Source organism: Lotus japonicus, chromosome 1 (genome assembly GCF_012489685.1).
Source record: "Lotus japonicus ecotype B-129 chromosome 1, LjGifu_v1.2".
NCBI classification, from domain to species: Eukaryota; Viridiplantae; Streptophyta; class Magnoliopsida; order Fabales; family Fabaceae; genus Lotus; species Lotus japonicus.
In genome coordinates, this window is record NC_080041.1 from 120,029,616 (window position 1) to 120,042,753 (window position 13,138).

Consider the following 13,138-nt stretch of genomic DNA (forward strand, 5'->3'; position numbering starts at 1 on the left):
TTTTGTTTTGGGTTTATTTCGTTTTCTTGTCTTTTCCTAAGTATTTATGTAAATATAGACACTTTTTCTGCCTGCATAACTGAATTAAGATGGAAAATTGGAGATGGATGCAAGATGATTTTTAATTAAGGAGGATCTCAATGTACAACTTTTTATTTTAGAATATTTATTTGAGCATATGAGCTTATACTAATTACCAATGATTTCGAGTGTGGTTCACTCAATTGATTTTCAATAGAATTATTTTTTATCAAATTGAGCTGAAAATGAAATGAGTGCGTAGAGGAAATTATTCTACTCCATGCTAAAGCAATAGTCAATTACGGAGAGAAGTACTTTTTGCGTTTTAAAATTGATTCGGATAAAAGAGTAGTTCATAGAAACATGCAATGATTTATGTTTAGATAAGTGATTTATGTAGTGCATGCTAGTACCCTCACATCTGGCGGCCATAAGATTAGAAGAATCTGGATGGAACAAAACCCTAAATTAACTTTGGAGGATTTGTTTGAATCTTAATGACGGTGGCGCCTAAAAGCATGTTGTTAAATGTAATTCAACTTTTTAGTTAGAGGTTGGTTGCAGAAGTAGGGGTGAGCATCGGTTTGATGATTTCAGGCCAAAAATCTCCAAATCGAAGTAATACGAGAGTATGGATATCTCAACGGATTTTGATTGTTTTCATCATCGGGTTTTGTGGTTTGGACGTGTTAATAGATAACTCGGGTGGGTGTGTTAGGGTTGAACTTTGCTTTTTTTGTTGCGGATGGTGTAAGGTCATACTTATATGCTGCTTTTGTTCCTAATTAACTGTCAATTTAGAGATAATTTTTTTATATATGTGTCAACTTAGAATTTTAAGGGAACGTTAACTGATATTTTTCCAAAAAAATACTCTTTTGAAATGAATAAATAATGAGATAAAGATGCATATTATATAATATTTTTTATTAAAGTTAACAATTTTTTTGTTTATAAAAAAATAATTTTTTTTTTGAAAATAAAGTTAACAATATTAATTGCATTTCTTAATATGTTTATTTCTTCTCTTTCTAGACACGTAATAAAGAACCGAAGTAGTAAAATTAAAAAGACTTAATTGTATTTTTTATCCATCTAATTTGAATTTTGTGTAATCTAGCCCCCTTATTTTTGTAGCTAATTAAGTCCCCATACTTCTCAAAATAAGCAAACTTAACCCCTTCATCAATTTTAAATAAAAAATTCCTTTAGTATTGATTTTCTATTTAAATATTTTATGGATTACAATAGATTTGAGATATAATATAAATCCCAAAGTAAAAAAAAAATAGTGGTAATTTTGTAAAATTTAGAGGATATTAAAAAATATGAAATCAGGGTTTAAATGGGAAAATTGTGTTTTTAAAATTTAAGTGAAATTTAATAAATTGGTTGGTGAGTTTTGAGTAGAATAAAGTCTACAAATAGAAATTTCATCTCGAGAATTAGAATTTGAGATTATTAAGTAAAATAAAGTGAATATAGACTTAATAATTGTAACAATTTTAAACTTGAGGTCCTCGAAATGGTAAGAGCTGAGTGACATATCGGTTGGGGAGGGGAAAGTCTATGATCAATTCTTGACGGGTGTAAATTAACTTTCCAATATACAAAAAAAAAAAACTTCAGCAACTGAATTTGCTAAAAACTTGTTGGGGGCCCTAACATGTCACTTACACCGTGCTCGCTAGGTTCGTATGTGTTTTTTCTTCGTTCCACCGTTCTACGTAAAGGAAAAAATGGGTTGGGGTCCAAAATCACACATCAACTATAGTTGAGAAAAAAAAAATGCAATTAAATAATAAAAATATATTTGAATTTGGTAGGAAAAAATATATTTTGGTAATTTTTTTAATTCTTAATTTTATATACATGAGAAGAAACGAAGAATCTGGTTCAGCAGTTGTTGGCTGTTGGAGTACTCCACAAGATGAAGACCATGGTGACGCCATTGATGAGGATCTCCCCATCTTTTCGCCAAAATGCCCATAAAGCCCTTCCCTTCTCTCCAACACGTCACTCTTCTTCACCAAACTCCTTCACCTTCATCTCCGCCATTCCCACTCTTTCCATTTCCATGGCCGCTTCTTCCCAATCCACCGCTCCGGTAACTCAATTTCTTCACTCTTCTCTTTTTTTCCCGTATTTTCTAACACCCAATTGAACAATAATCAGCTTGGTCGCTTCAAAATCTGAACTTGAACAAAAACAACTCGAAGCTACAATATAATTTTTTCTGTTCATGTTTTCATTTGCTGAATAATTTGAATTTAGAAGTGTTTTTCTTTCAGTGATAATCATAGCTAGTGAAGTAATGTTATGCTATTGCTTGTTTCTGAATCAGGCTGTGCCCTCTGGTGATGTTGGCATGAAAAAAGATGAAGTTTTTCAATTAATTCAAGCGCATCAGGTATTTTTTCAGTTATCAATTCAATCTGTTACTAGTGAACTTCAAAGTAGTTGAAATGTATATAATATATGCCTACGTTTCTGTGTATGCCTGTGTATTTTTTAGGAAGATTGTTGTGTGTTAATGTATTGGGGTTGTTATGATAGGAAAAAGCTGCTAGACTTCCACCGGTTGAACAAGTTCGAACTGTCCTTGATCATAGCCTACGCGGGGTGCTCTCAACATTCTCTAAGGTTTCTGTTCATGTGATTTTCAGTACATATGTTTAGTTTTTTGTTTTCTTAGCCAATGTGGTAACAAGTTTAATGAGAGGAGAAATGTAATTTAATAAAAGGCATAACTTTAACTCGATACAACACTGATAGCATATTGACCAATCAATGAGGCAAGGAGATATAGAAATTTCGCCTGTTTGGAAGTTCAGTTGTGGCCTTCTGTTCATGCCAGAAGGAACTGCAAACCCCCTTCCCAGAGCAATCAAATTGAAATCTGACTGTCCTTTATGTTAATTTTTTAGGCATGAAATTTTTAGTATTTATTGACAACAAGTACCCCCTTCTAATCTGGTATTCTTTTGATTTTTGACATGTAGAAGTACGAGGGTTATCCATCAGGGTCTATGGTTGACTTCGCATGTGATGCAAATGGATGCCCAATATTAGCAGTGAGCGATTTGGCAGTTCATACCAAGGTTCCGTTTCTTCTTTTTTTCTGTATTCCAATTTTTTTCATATTGTTAGGAAATAATAAATATATAGCAATTTAAAGATTACATTTGTTTCTGGTTGTAAATTGGCATTTTGAGCAGTAGGATTAGATGTTGAATTTGGTGTTTTGTGAACTGACTTGTATATGTAACCATCCAGCCCACTGCTGAATTTGGCTTGTACACGGCCTCAATTTCAGTTTCAAACCCTTTTTTTATGTTCTCAACCAGATCATGGTCATCTTAACAATGATAATTCATGAGAACATCATTTTTTATTGACACCTACCCAATTCAATTTAAAGCTTACTTCCATTGGTTAAGAGTCTTGTTTTCTATACTTTTCAGGACTTAACTGCTAATCCTAAATGTTCATTGCTTGTGGCTAGAGATCCTGAAGATAGGACTGATTTAGTGATAACTTTACATGGTGATGCTGTCTCTGTAAGTTATGATCTTCTGTTCATTTCCCATTTATAGGATGTTTCATTTTGTGTTTTCATTTCTTTCTACTATTGCGTTTTGGATTACATAGTTATTGTGTTACAGATTCATTATATGAAGGTGGAAAAGTTTAACTCTATTCCTGAAATTTTATTCAGGTACCTGAAAAAGATAAAGAAGCCGTTCGAGCTGCATATTTAGCAAGACATCCCAATGCATTTTGGGTAACTTTGTTCATCATTCTTCCCTAGAGCTTGCACCTTTTCCTTCTTGTTGTTATAAAATTAACTGCTATAGAAAACTTCAAATATTGAAGGTTGACTTTGGAGACTTCCAATTTGTTCGCATTAAACCAAAGACTGTACGATTTGTGTCAGGTGTTGCCACAGCTTTATTAGGATCAGGAGGTTTGTTAACCTTGCCACTCTTGTGGGTGTAATTGGCTGTTAAATGTTAATGACAGGGTATGTTTGGATGGACCCTTTTTTATGTTTTTACCCTAAATCCTAAATGAGGAATAAAATAAAAGATTATCATGTAAACTTCTTGTCATCTTCTATTCAGTTATATAAAAATTTATAATTCTCCTAATTTAAAAATGAGAATGAATCCTCCCTACCCTTTCTCTCTAAACTTCTACAATGAAACATACATTAGCACTCTGTCTATTAGAGATACCGACTGTGGGATTTTTAATATTCTAAATGTACTTGTATTATCTGTTGTCTGTTAAACTGTTTAACTGTCACATCTACATTTATCTTTTTTGCTATATGGATTGCAATCATGTGGGTATGATAATTTTCTTCATCTTTTACGGCAGTAGATTTACAACTTATATGCATCAGTGTCAGGGTTTTTTAAAGTAAACCTAGGGTAGAAACAGTGGATTGAAGGATAAATACAGTTGGTAAGCGTGATTTGCAGGCAAGAGGGGGGGGGGGGGGTTAGAGTAAGCTTTTGTGCTGTTCGAATGCCATGAAGTGGGACAAAACTCTTCTAAAGTAATCTTGTCTCTAAAATGAGCAAGTAAAAGTGTATCAACCCCAGAATCAAAACTAAACTACAGTACTGAGATCATTTTTTTATGACGAGTTTTTCTTGATTCTGGTGTGGTGCGTTCTGCATCCTATGGGAGAACAAGAACTGTGCCTTTCAAGTTTCAAGCCCGTGGCTTTGACTGAAACTTGTACTTGTTATCTGGTTATAGGACAGGCATTGCAAAGAATATATAATAATACCTGCATTTTGAGGAGTAAATTTAATCTTTTGATAATTTTTTTATTTGATTTTTTTTAATTGATGCTTAATTGCTGATAATAATCCCTTGCCATCACAATTGGAACCTTCTGGAATGAGCAAGTATCATCTCTGGATGTCAAGTGACTTTCTTGTTTGTTTTGTATATTGTCTATTACAGCTTTTTATTATGCTTATGCTTTAACTTTGATGTCAGAGTTTGATGGAGATGAGTATAAATCTGCAAAAGTTGATCCAGTCGCTCAGTTTTCCAAGCCAGTGGCGGTAGCGATCTTAACCGACCACGTGTTCTACTATGTATTTTATAAGTCAGCTTATTTTGATTCTAATCTTAGTGTAATTTGACAGTCTCATATGAACAAAGACCATGGTGAAGATACAAAAGTGATTGTGCAGCACTGGACCTCAGTTCCGGTATGTCATTTTAACCATTGTTAAGTATAAAATATCTTGTAACCATTGTAGAGTATAAATATCAACAAGAAAAGCTCTTCGATTAATTGATTCAACTGTTAATAAGATGTAAAATTCCTTTGTTACGCCAGTGTGCAATATGATATCATAGTGTATGAGAGTAATGATGATGACTTTTGCATTATCTTGTATATTACATTGATGTGTTATTAATCATATCAATGCTAGGGTGTTACAGCGCTGAAAAAGCCAATTAAAATAAAATCGTATGTTCTAGAAAAAATATACAGTCCCAAATTATTGTTTTTTCTTCCTCATGCTGTGGGAGGGGAAGAGGCTGATGATGTTGTCTACTAATTGATCATCTACAGGTGGACTTTGCTGACATACTAGATTTGGATTGTCTTGGTTTCAATGTTAAGGTATTTCCAGTATTGGAATATTAATTGTTATTCACTTTATTTCCAGTCCCTTTAGGCACTACTTTTTAAATAAAAAAAATCACCGGTAAATTGGTATTATGATATCAATAGTGTTGTTGGTCCTTTCAATAATCATTTCTCCTCTTTTGCAGTTATGAGCTTGAAATATGTACCTGCTTTTTAAGAAGAATTTTGTTTTTGTAGGCTGGTTATCAAGGAGATACTTTCAAGCTCCGTGTACCTTTCCCTCGACGTGCAGAAGATAGAAAGTATGACTTCCTGTTTGATATAAACTCCCATATCCTGTAGACAATATCATATCCACTTTCATTAGATTAAATGTGCCATTTTATTCTCCGGGAAACTTAAGCAAATTTGTTCTGTGGTGTGAACTTTGATGAAAATAGTAGTGTTACTGTATTAGTCTACAATTGATACTGTTCAATTGATTAAATTTTATGCTGTTAAATATCAGATAAGTAACAACCTCCTCTGTTATCAGTTTCCTTTCTTTTATCATCATTTTAAGATGGGATTAATCATGTCCATGCCATGAACTCCTGCTGAATAACTGCGTCATCTGCTTCTTGATGCCATAGGCTTATGGGTTTCCTATAAGGAACATATGTAAATATGCAGAATAACCTTTCCATGTTGGCTTAGTGTCTGTTTGCCAAAAACTGGAAATAAAAGAAATTTCTGTCCTAGGCAAAAACTGAGAAGCAGCTTGACCCTAACCTTCTCGGTTATGAATGCAATAACGAGGAGAAAGACAAAAAACAAACAGGCTATTATTTTCTCCAGAAGAATTTATTTTTTTTATATTGTTTTTCGTGTAGGGATGTTAAGACTCTCATTGTTGAGATGCTCCAAGCTGCCAGGCCTCAAGGTGATTGATTATTCCAGTGATCAAAGATGATAGGTGCTCATCCAAAACTCAACTAATTCTTGAATTCAATTGTTGTACTTGCCACAAGTTTTGTTAAATTTTAGTTGTGTACTGCTTTTTGACCAAATTGCAATGTCTTTGGACTTGGGTTGCCTGGTTTTATAGTCAAAGGAGCCAATTAAGTCTTGGATTGTAATAAAGCTTGCAAAATGTCAAAAAAGTAGAGAAGGAGGAGACATTTAAAAGATGGTAGTGTACAAGTTCTTTCTGTTCTAATTTCTAACCCTTTTGTTTGAAATGCTGCAGCGCGCTCCACAAGTCATCCTTTGGAAGAGGACTAAATGTGTACCTAAAAAAGTAGGAAAGTAAATTTAGTTATATTTTGCAAAGATAAAGATGACAAGTCATATGGTTGACTTTGTATACTTTTTTTACATTGGGAATTTTCGTGGGGTGAAAACACTTGAAAATTCAGACACATGTGGTGTAGTAGCCTCTCAAAATTACAAGTGGTGTAGTAGCCTCTCAAAGACACATGTGGTTGACATTGTACATAAATGATTACTAGATCTTTCTGTGAGTTGTACTCTATTTGAGAGTTGAAACAGTTTATGAATAATCCTTATATAAACAACATTTTAATTTTTTAATTTTTGGGTGCGTAGAACAATTAATTTGACATGTACAGTGGCTGGTTGTTGTGCCATTATCATATGCATACCACACCTCTGTTATATTTCATGAACGTTCTTTGTGACTTTATCACAAGTTGAAGAAAGAACAGTTGGAAACTATATTTGCACACAACTTTACCTTGGAGGGATAAGGAAGTACAGCATAGTCACATCATTTATATATGTGAGGATCTCATACACATTACCTATTATGTATCAGTTAGATCCCGCTTTTTAAAAGCTAGCTTTTTACATGAAATTCCTATCCTGCTTTCTCAAGTAAATATCATATCATATCAGAGCAATCTTGTTGCATCTGGTGAATTTTAGGAGCACACAGAACACATGATATACCTAAACATGTCTTTTGTTGTAAGAAATTGTGAAGAAAGTTGTTCGGTTGGAGTAAAATATTAGTCGAATTGCTTACGGTATGAAAAATGAAGTCGGTTATATAAATGAACCCAATGTGTGTGTGTGTGCTCACTAACCATAACAAGTAACCAGTTTTCGTTTTATTTCCCTCTCTTCCACTCCTATGTTGGCATATCATTTGGTAGAGCCTGTAGTAATGGTTAACCTTCCAAATTACCAAGCAAATTACACTGCAAACTGTGCCTCAGTGATCCATGAAGGAAACTCGTTTAACTTGCTTTCTCCCTCCGTTCCCTCAATATTGCAAGGAATGTTGCTGTAAGGGTAACAACTTCTTTAACTATACACTGCAAACTCGTATAATTTTTCACTTAGTTTTGGTTCATAATTTTCAAAATCACCACAATTTAGTCCTTAATTTTTTTCATAGATCTCCATAATTCAGTCTTTTTATTATTAGTTGGATCTCCATAAATCACATGGAAATTTTTTCAAAATTAGAAATCCAAACTGAACAAAAAAAAAGTTATGAACAAAAACCAAGCATTTCACGTGTCTTCAATATTTAATTTGGGGTATTTAAATTTGGATCTCCCTCACTATCACTTGATTTACTTACTAACTCATCACTCTCCCATTCTTCCTCCATGACATGTTGCACCTCAACATCAATCTCTGCCACCCTAAGCCTCTTCACCCTTGAGGACCTTCTAAATTTGTTCCATTTCCCAGTAGCCAGATTTCCTCTAGAAGCCTCTTTTTTTCCTCCTATAGCACTCTTCTTATTGTCACCAACAACCTATTTCTTGAAATGACACCCAATTTCCTGATTTAAAGGTAATGAACTGAGGGCAAAGGCATTCTTTAACTTGTCGAGGGAAAAGAAGGCATTTCATACCCTGCGACCCACCATTGCGCCATATTTGATGAATCGCGCTGGATCGATTATCACAAGACAAAAAGTCACATGTGTCCACTTACTCCCATTAACGATCAAACCTTGAAAACACACCTATGATAATATGAATTCAGCTCATCATCCCAAACGAATGCCTTGAAGCTCTTAATCTCATCCAATTTCACGAGTATACTGTGGGGGGAGGCCAAACGTCTCATTGCTTCAGACCACAAACTATCTTGGATCTTAACATTCCAAACACATAATGCATCAGATACTCAAACTCGTGAGTAACTCTTACAAAATAAAATGATAGGCCCAAGTGCTTGGACCAAATATTGATCGTGTCATACGTGTATAAGAATATAGATTCGTAATTAAGGTAATATCTAATATTACCGGATAATATATCTCATCTTTACATATTTCTATCGTTTCTTCACATGATTCCCTCATGAGATCAGTGATTGCAAAGAACTGAAATCCCAAAAAAATATATTAAGAAGTCTCACCTTACCTAGAAATATGACAAAGTAAATACTTATAAATTGAAGCGATCTCACTTCTAATTAGTTAACTTTTGGGGTAGAGTTAAGTCTAACTCAATTTTAAAATAGTATTAGAATCAATCTTAGATCAATTTATTGGAAACCCATATGTTAGCCACTAGCACATGTCTAGTAGTAAATTTCACACTCCAGTCTCCAGATATTCAACCCTAAACATGAGGGGTGCATTAAGAAACCTTACTTAAATTAGAGATATGACCAAATAAGACCATGTTTGTCTATCCTTGGCTTACGCAGGGTTAAGAAAACCGAAGCTCTCTTTGCTTTGCCTCTAAAATCTTACAAAAAGTGAAACAATCGTCACATCTAAAATATATTTTGGAATAGAGTTAGATCGACCCGATTCTAGAATAGATAGTGGAAATAAAAATGGGCTAGATTGTGGAAATAAAAACGATGCCCATTGGTCATTGCATTTGCTGAGCTCTTACTTTAATCACCTCTCACGTGTCATAACAACTACTACTTCAAGACTCTTGCAGATGTTGTGAATGCAGCATGAAAGCTTTTGAGGTATCATATGAAATTTCGGTGCTATGGGGCTGTGCTTTTGTTGCATACACACTAAGCCTAAGCTTGAGCACATTCAGCAATGACACAAGTAAATCCCATCTTTAGAAAACAGCATAATCTAATTTCATTTTGGAAAAATCTTTGGAAAACATGTGTAAATTTGGACACAAAAATGGTCTGAAATTCCAGATACAAGCCTCATTTTCTTTTCTTTTTAATCAAGATCTCTTTCTTATACACCAGTGTTTAGATAGAGACGACAAAATGAGTGAGATACCGTGTGCTAGTACAAGTACACGATAATGCTTTATTTAGCCACATGCCTACACTGCTGATATGATGGATATGCCCGAGGCTAACAAGACTTGAATATTTTCTTTCCTCATTGGTTACCACTCTACCCTATCTCTTAATTGCACATTCATGCTTCTTCTGACGGTCAAAATCTCTCTGATTTCATTTCAATTTTGTAAGGTACAAACGTGGGGCATGCAAAATTGGATTTGCTAAAAGGATCATAATCCAATCTACACACACACCCCATTTGGATCCAGGCTTCTCTTGAAATTAGGTAGTGAAAACAGACGAGTGAATGCTCAAATTAGCCCGGAAGGTGTAAGCGTCGCAGATGTTAATCGGTAGAAGAAGGAATGGTTGGTCATGATTGTGTCAAGTGTCGATCTGATCATAGTGACCAACTTCATCGACATTTGACATAATTAGAGATTAGAGAATTTCCTTCCTTCTTCTAGGAATTAACTTATCAGATGCTTACATTATGAGAGACCAAATTGAGCATTCCCTCCCATGAAGAGAGTTGCTTAACTTGATTAGCAAGTACAAGCCAGAAAACAAAAAAAAAAAAAAAATGATTGAAGGGAAAGAAAAGTATATTGAAGACCAGAGAAATAGAGAGAGAATCAGAAAATAATTTTCTTCATTGATTGAATAGATCGGATCAGATCTTACTCGTTTACAAAAACATGAGGGGCATACATGCCTTTCCCAACAGAATTGTGAACGAAAATTCAAAAAAATCAACTCAAACACATCATCACCATCATCTCCAAGTGCTTGCATCATAATAATCATTCAGAATCACTTTCCATGCTCCCCATAGCCTTCAATCCTCTAGGCCTCTGTGCATCAAAATCCCAAAAATGTAAGCAATTTATTTATTTATTTATAGCATATAAACTGGTTAGATATGTGGTGTTAGATCAAGTTCCAAAAAAGGTAATAAACTTCACACCAACCACATAGTACCTTCTTGTTACTTTTCTTCTCCCTAACTTCATATCTCTCTTGACACATATCAGTCAACCACGCTCCAGGACTCACCAACTGTAACCAACCACCACACACACAAAAAACCAAATTAACAAGAGAAAGTGATGAGAAATTAGAATGAAAATGAAGATCCAACACAAATAAAAAAACACAAAAAAATTCAGAAATTTCCCATTTTTCCCACAAAACAAAACTTTCCATTTTGAAATGAGAACTTACAAGTAGTGTTCTTTGGATGATTTTGGCTCTCTTTTTAGGCCTTTGAGGAAGCTTGCAACCCTTCATGGCTAGAAAATCTTCTTCCTTCTCTTTGCTAGAGAGAGTGATGTAAAGCTTTGGCCAAACAAAGGCTTTTTCCTCTCCAATGTTCACGTCGCCGGTGAACTTGCCGGTATCCTCCGCCGATCCCCTCGTCGTGTAGTACCGGTCTTCCTTCTCCGGCGACGCTGACTTCCTATTCTCTCCGGCCGCCGCCCGGAGAATAGTCCCGTCGGAGTTTCTGCACCAAAAAATTCCATCAAAATCACACAAAAATAGAAAAAACAGAGCAAATTGTAAAAACCATCATAGAAATTTCAGATCCAATTCCCTCTTTTTGTTAAATAAGTTACAAAACTGTTCAATCTAGAAGAGAAAGTACATGCTTATCTCATCTGGGTATTCAACAAAATTTCATTTTGAGCATTGTTTCACAACCAAAAATCCATCTTTTTTCTTCTATACCAAACAGAGAAAGGAAAAAACGGGGGAAAATCCTCTGTTTTCTGTTCTGTTTCTGAGAAAAATTCCAACCAGAGAGAAACAGCATCATGAACTTTCATCAATTCAAAACCACAATTTTACTGAGAATCAAACAGAAGGAGTAGGAAAAGGAAAATATTTCATCCTTGCTGCTTCTCTTCCTCTGAGAAATTTTCTCAACAAGAGAAACAGCATCATTACATTTCATCAATGAAAACCCATCTCTTAGTTTTTGAATCAAACAGAAGTACTAGAAAAATGGAGAGTTTTTCTTTCTTCAAAGCAACCAACCAGAGGAAAACATCACCAACAAAATTCCCAGGTTTTTTCTGAGAAACCAAACATGGAGGAAGAAAGAAAAGAGGAGGATTGTGAGGAGATCTCTAGCAACCTTGTGAGGCGATTGGGTTGTTGATGAGGATGATGTGAAGTTTCTTTCTCAGAAGCAGTAACACCAGAACGATGATGATCCACTCCAGAAGCAAGCTTCCTTCGGATTCCACCACCACCGTTGAGCCTGGTTGAAATCCGAGGGTCTTTCACCCTCACACATCTCAGGCGCTTCCTGTTCCCCCACTGCAAGAAGAACTCTGGCTCTGAGGCCTTGCACGCTCTCTGGTTCCTCTCCTCTATCTCCATATCTGCCACACAACAACAAAAAATACATCATCAGGCTTGAGTTTTTCAGTCCACAATGAACTCAAACATAGAGAAATGAACAATTTACACCACTCACTTGGGAAAAAAAAACGAAGAAACTGTAAACAGATTCAAGTTCAGGGGTCTGAACTGTGATGGAAATTGTCCAAAAACAAGACTCAGACAAGGATTATAGAGAATTTGGGATGTCAAAGTCTAATGGATTGGCTCCAACCTCAAGATCTATGCCTCAAAAGAAGAAAAATCCCCTGAAGAATAAAAGGGTCAGAGGAAGGAGCAAATGAAGAGAACAAATCGGTTTACAAAAGGCCCTTTGATGAGAAGATGAAGAAAATGAAGAAGAATCTTACAATGATACAGATTCAGGTTCTACAAACAACCACAGAAATGAAAGAGAAATCACAGATCTTCTTCTTCTCTGATGTTAAATATGGAAACTGTGTTATCTTGTTTGGATTTCTTCTCTGCCAAAGAGGAGTGGTGGTGGTGTTTCTGTGTTTTGTGTTCTGTTCTGTGACAACACTTTGTTTCTCTCTCTACCTCTTCTCTTATCTCAAACTGAAACAGAGTTAGAGGGTTATTGTTGTTCTTCTCTTCTCATTCGTTTCTCTATCTCTTGTAATCTAATTCTTCCCTCTCTGCCTTTGTGTATTTATCCTTCTGGTTGGAGTGATCAGAAAACTTGAGAGAATCAGAGCCGTTGGATTGCAAAGAGGAGGGTTAGGTGATTGATCAGAGTTTTGAGGGGCCCACACCCAACAGGCTCTTCTTCTTCACTCTTTTCCCAATAATTCTCAAACTAAAATCAAACAGGCTTGGGCTTTGGTTTGGTTTGGTCAAGGGTATGGGCTT

The 13,138-nt window shown here is 35.2% G+C and overlaps 2 protein-coding genes across 3 annotated transcripts; one reads left to right on the plus strand and one right to left on the minus strand.

The window, feature by feature from the left end:
* The first annotated feature begins 1,902 nt into the window (after positions 1-1,902).
* LOC130729880 (uncharacterized) lies at positions 1,903-7,216 on the plus strand. The gene is made up of 13 exons (XM_057581730.1): positions 1,903-2,128; positions 2,366-2,431; positions 2,578-2,664; positions 3,024-3,122; positions 3,486-3,581; positions 3,740-3,805; positions 3,898-3,988; positions 5,038-5,105; positions 5,190-5,255; positions 5,627-5,677; positions 5,882-5,946; positions 6,517-6,599; positions 6,873-7,216. Exons 1-12 carry the CDS (start codon positions 1,952-1,954, stop codon positions 6,572-6,574), a joined length of 990 nt encoding a protein of 329 aa, XP_057437713.1. The 5' UTR covers positions 1,903-1,951; the 3' UTR covers positions 6,575-6,599; positions 6,873-7,216.
* A 3,296-nt stretch (positions 7,217-10,512) lies between these two features.
* Positions 10,513-12,922, minus strand: LOC130729881 (uncharacterized). 2 transcript variants are annotated; one of them, XM_057581732.1, is made up of 6 exons: positions 12,637-12,921; positions 12,363-12,534; positions 12,018-12,267; positions 11,105-11,384; positions 10,862-10,939; positions 10,513-10,734 (listed from the first exon to the last, which is right to left on the minus strand). In XM_057581732.1, exons 3-6 carry the CDS (start codon positions 12,263-12,265, stop codon positions 10,684-10,686), a joined length of 657 nt encoding a protein of 218 aa, XP_057437715.1. In that variant the 5' UTR covers positions 12,266-12,267; positions 12,363-12,534; positions 12,637-12,921; the 3' UTR covers positions 10,513-10,683. The 2 variants fall into 2 exon arrangements, with proteins under 2 accessions (XP_057437715.1, XP_057437714.1); XM_057581731.1 differs by lacking the exon at positions 12,363-12,534 and having other exon boundaries at positions 12,637-12,922.
* Positions 12,923-13,138: the final 216 nt, after the last annotated feature.

Coding starts and splice junctions, on each gene's coding strand:
- LOC130729880 (XM_057581730.1), top strand. CDS start 1,952: ATGAAGACCATGGTGACGCCATTGATGAGGATCTCCCCATCTTTTCGC. Junction 3,123..3,485: donor ATTTGGCAGTTCATACCAAG/GTTCCGTTTCTT, acceptor TATACTTTTCAG/GACTTAACTGCTAATCCTAA. Junction 3,582..3,739: donor TACATGGTGATGCTGTCTCT/GTAAGTTATGAT, acceptor AATTTTATTCAG/GTACCTGAAAAAGATAAAGA.
- LOC130729881 (XM_057581731.1), bottom strand. CDS start 12,265: ATGGAGATAGAGGAGAGGAACCAGAGAGCGTGCAAGGCCTCAGAGCCA. Junction 11,385..12,017: donor CAACCCAATCGCCTCACAAG/GTTGCTAGAGAT, acceptor TTTTTGGTGCAG/AAACTCCGACGGGACTATTC. Junction 10,940..11,104: donor TCATCCAAAGAACACTACTT/GTAAGTTCTCAT, acceptor GGTTGGTTACAG/TTGGTGAGTCCTGGAGCGTG.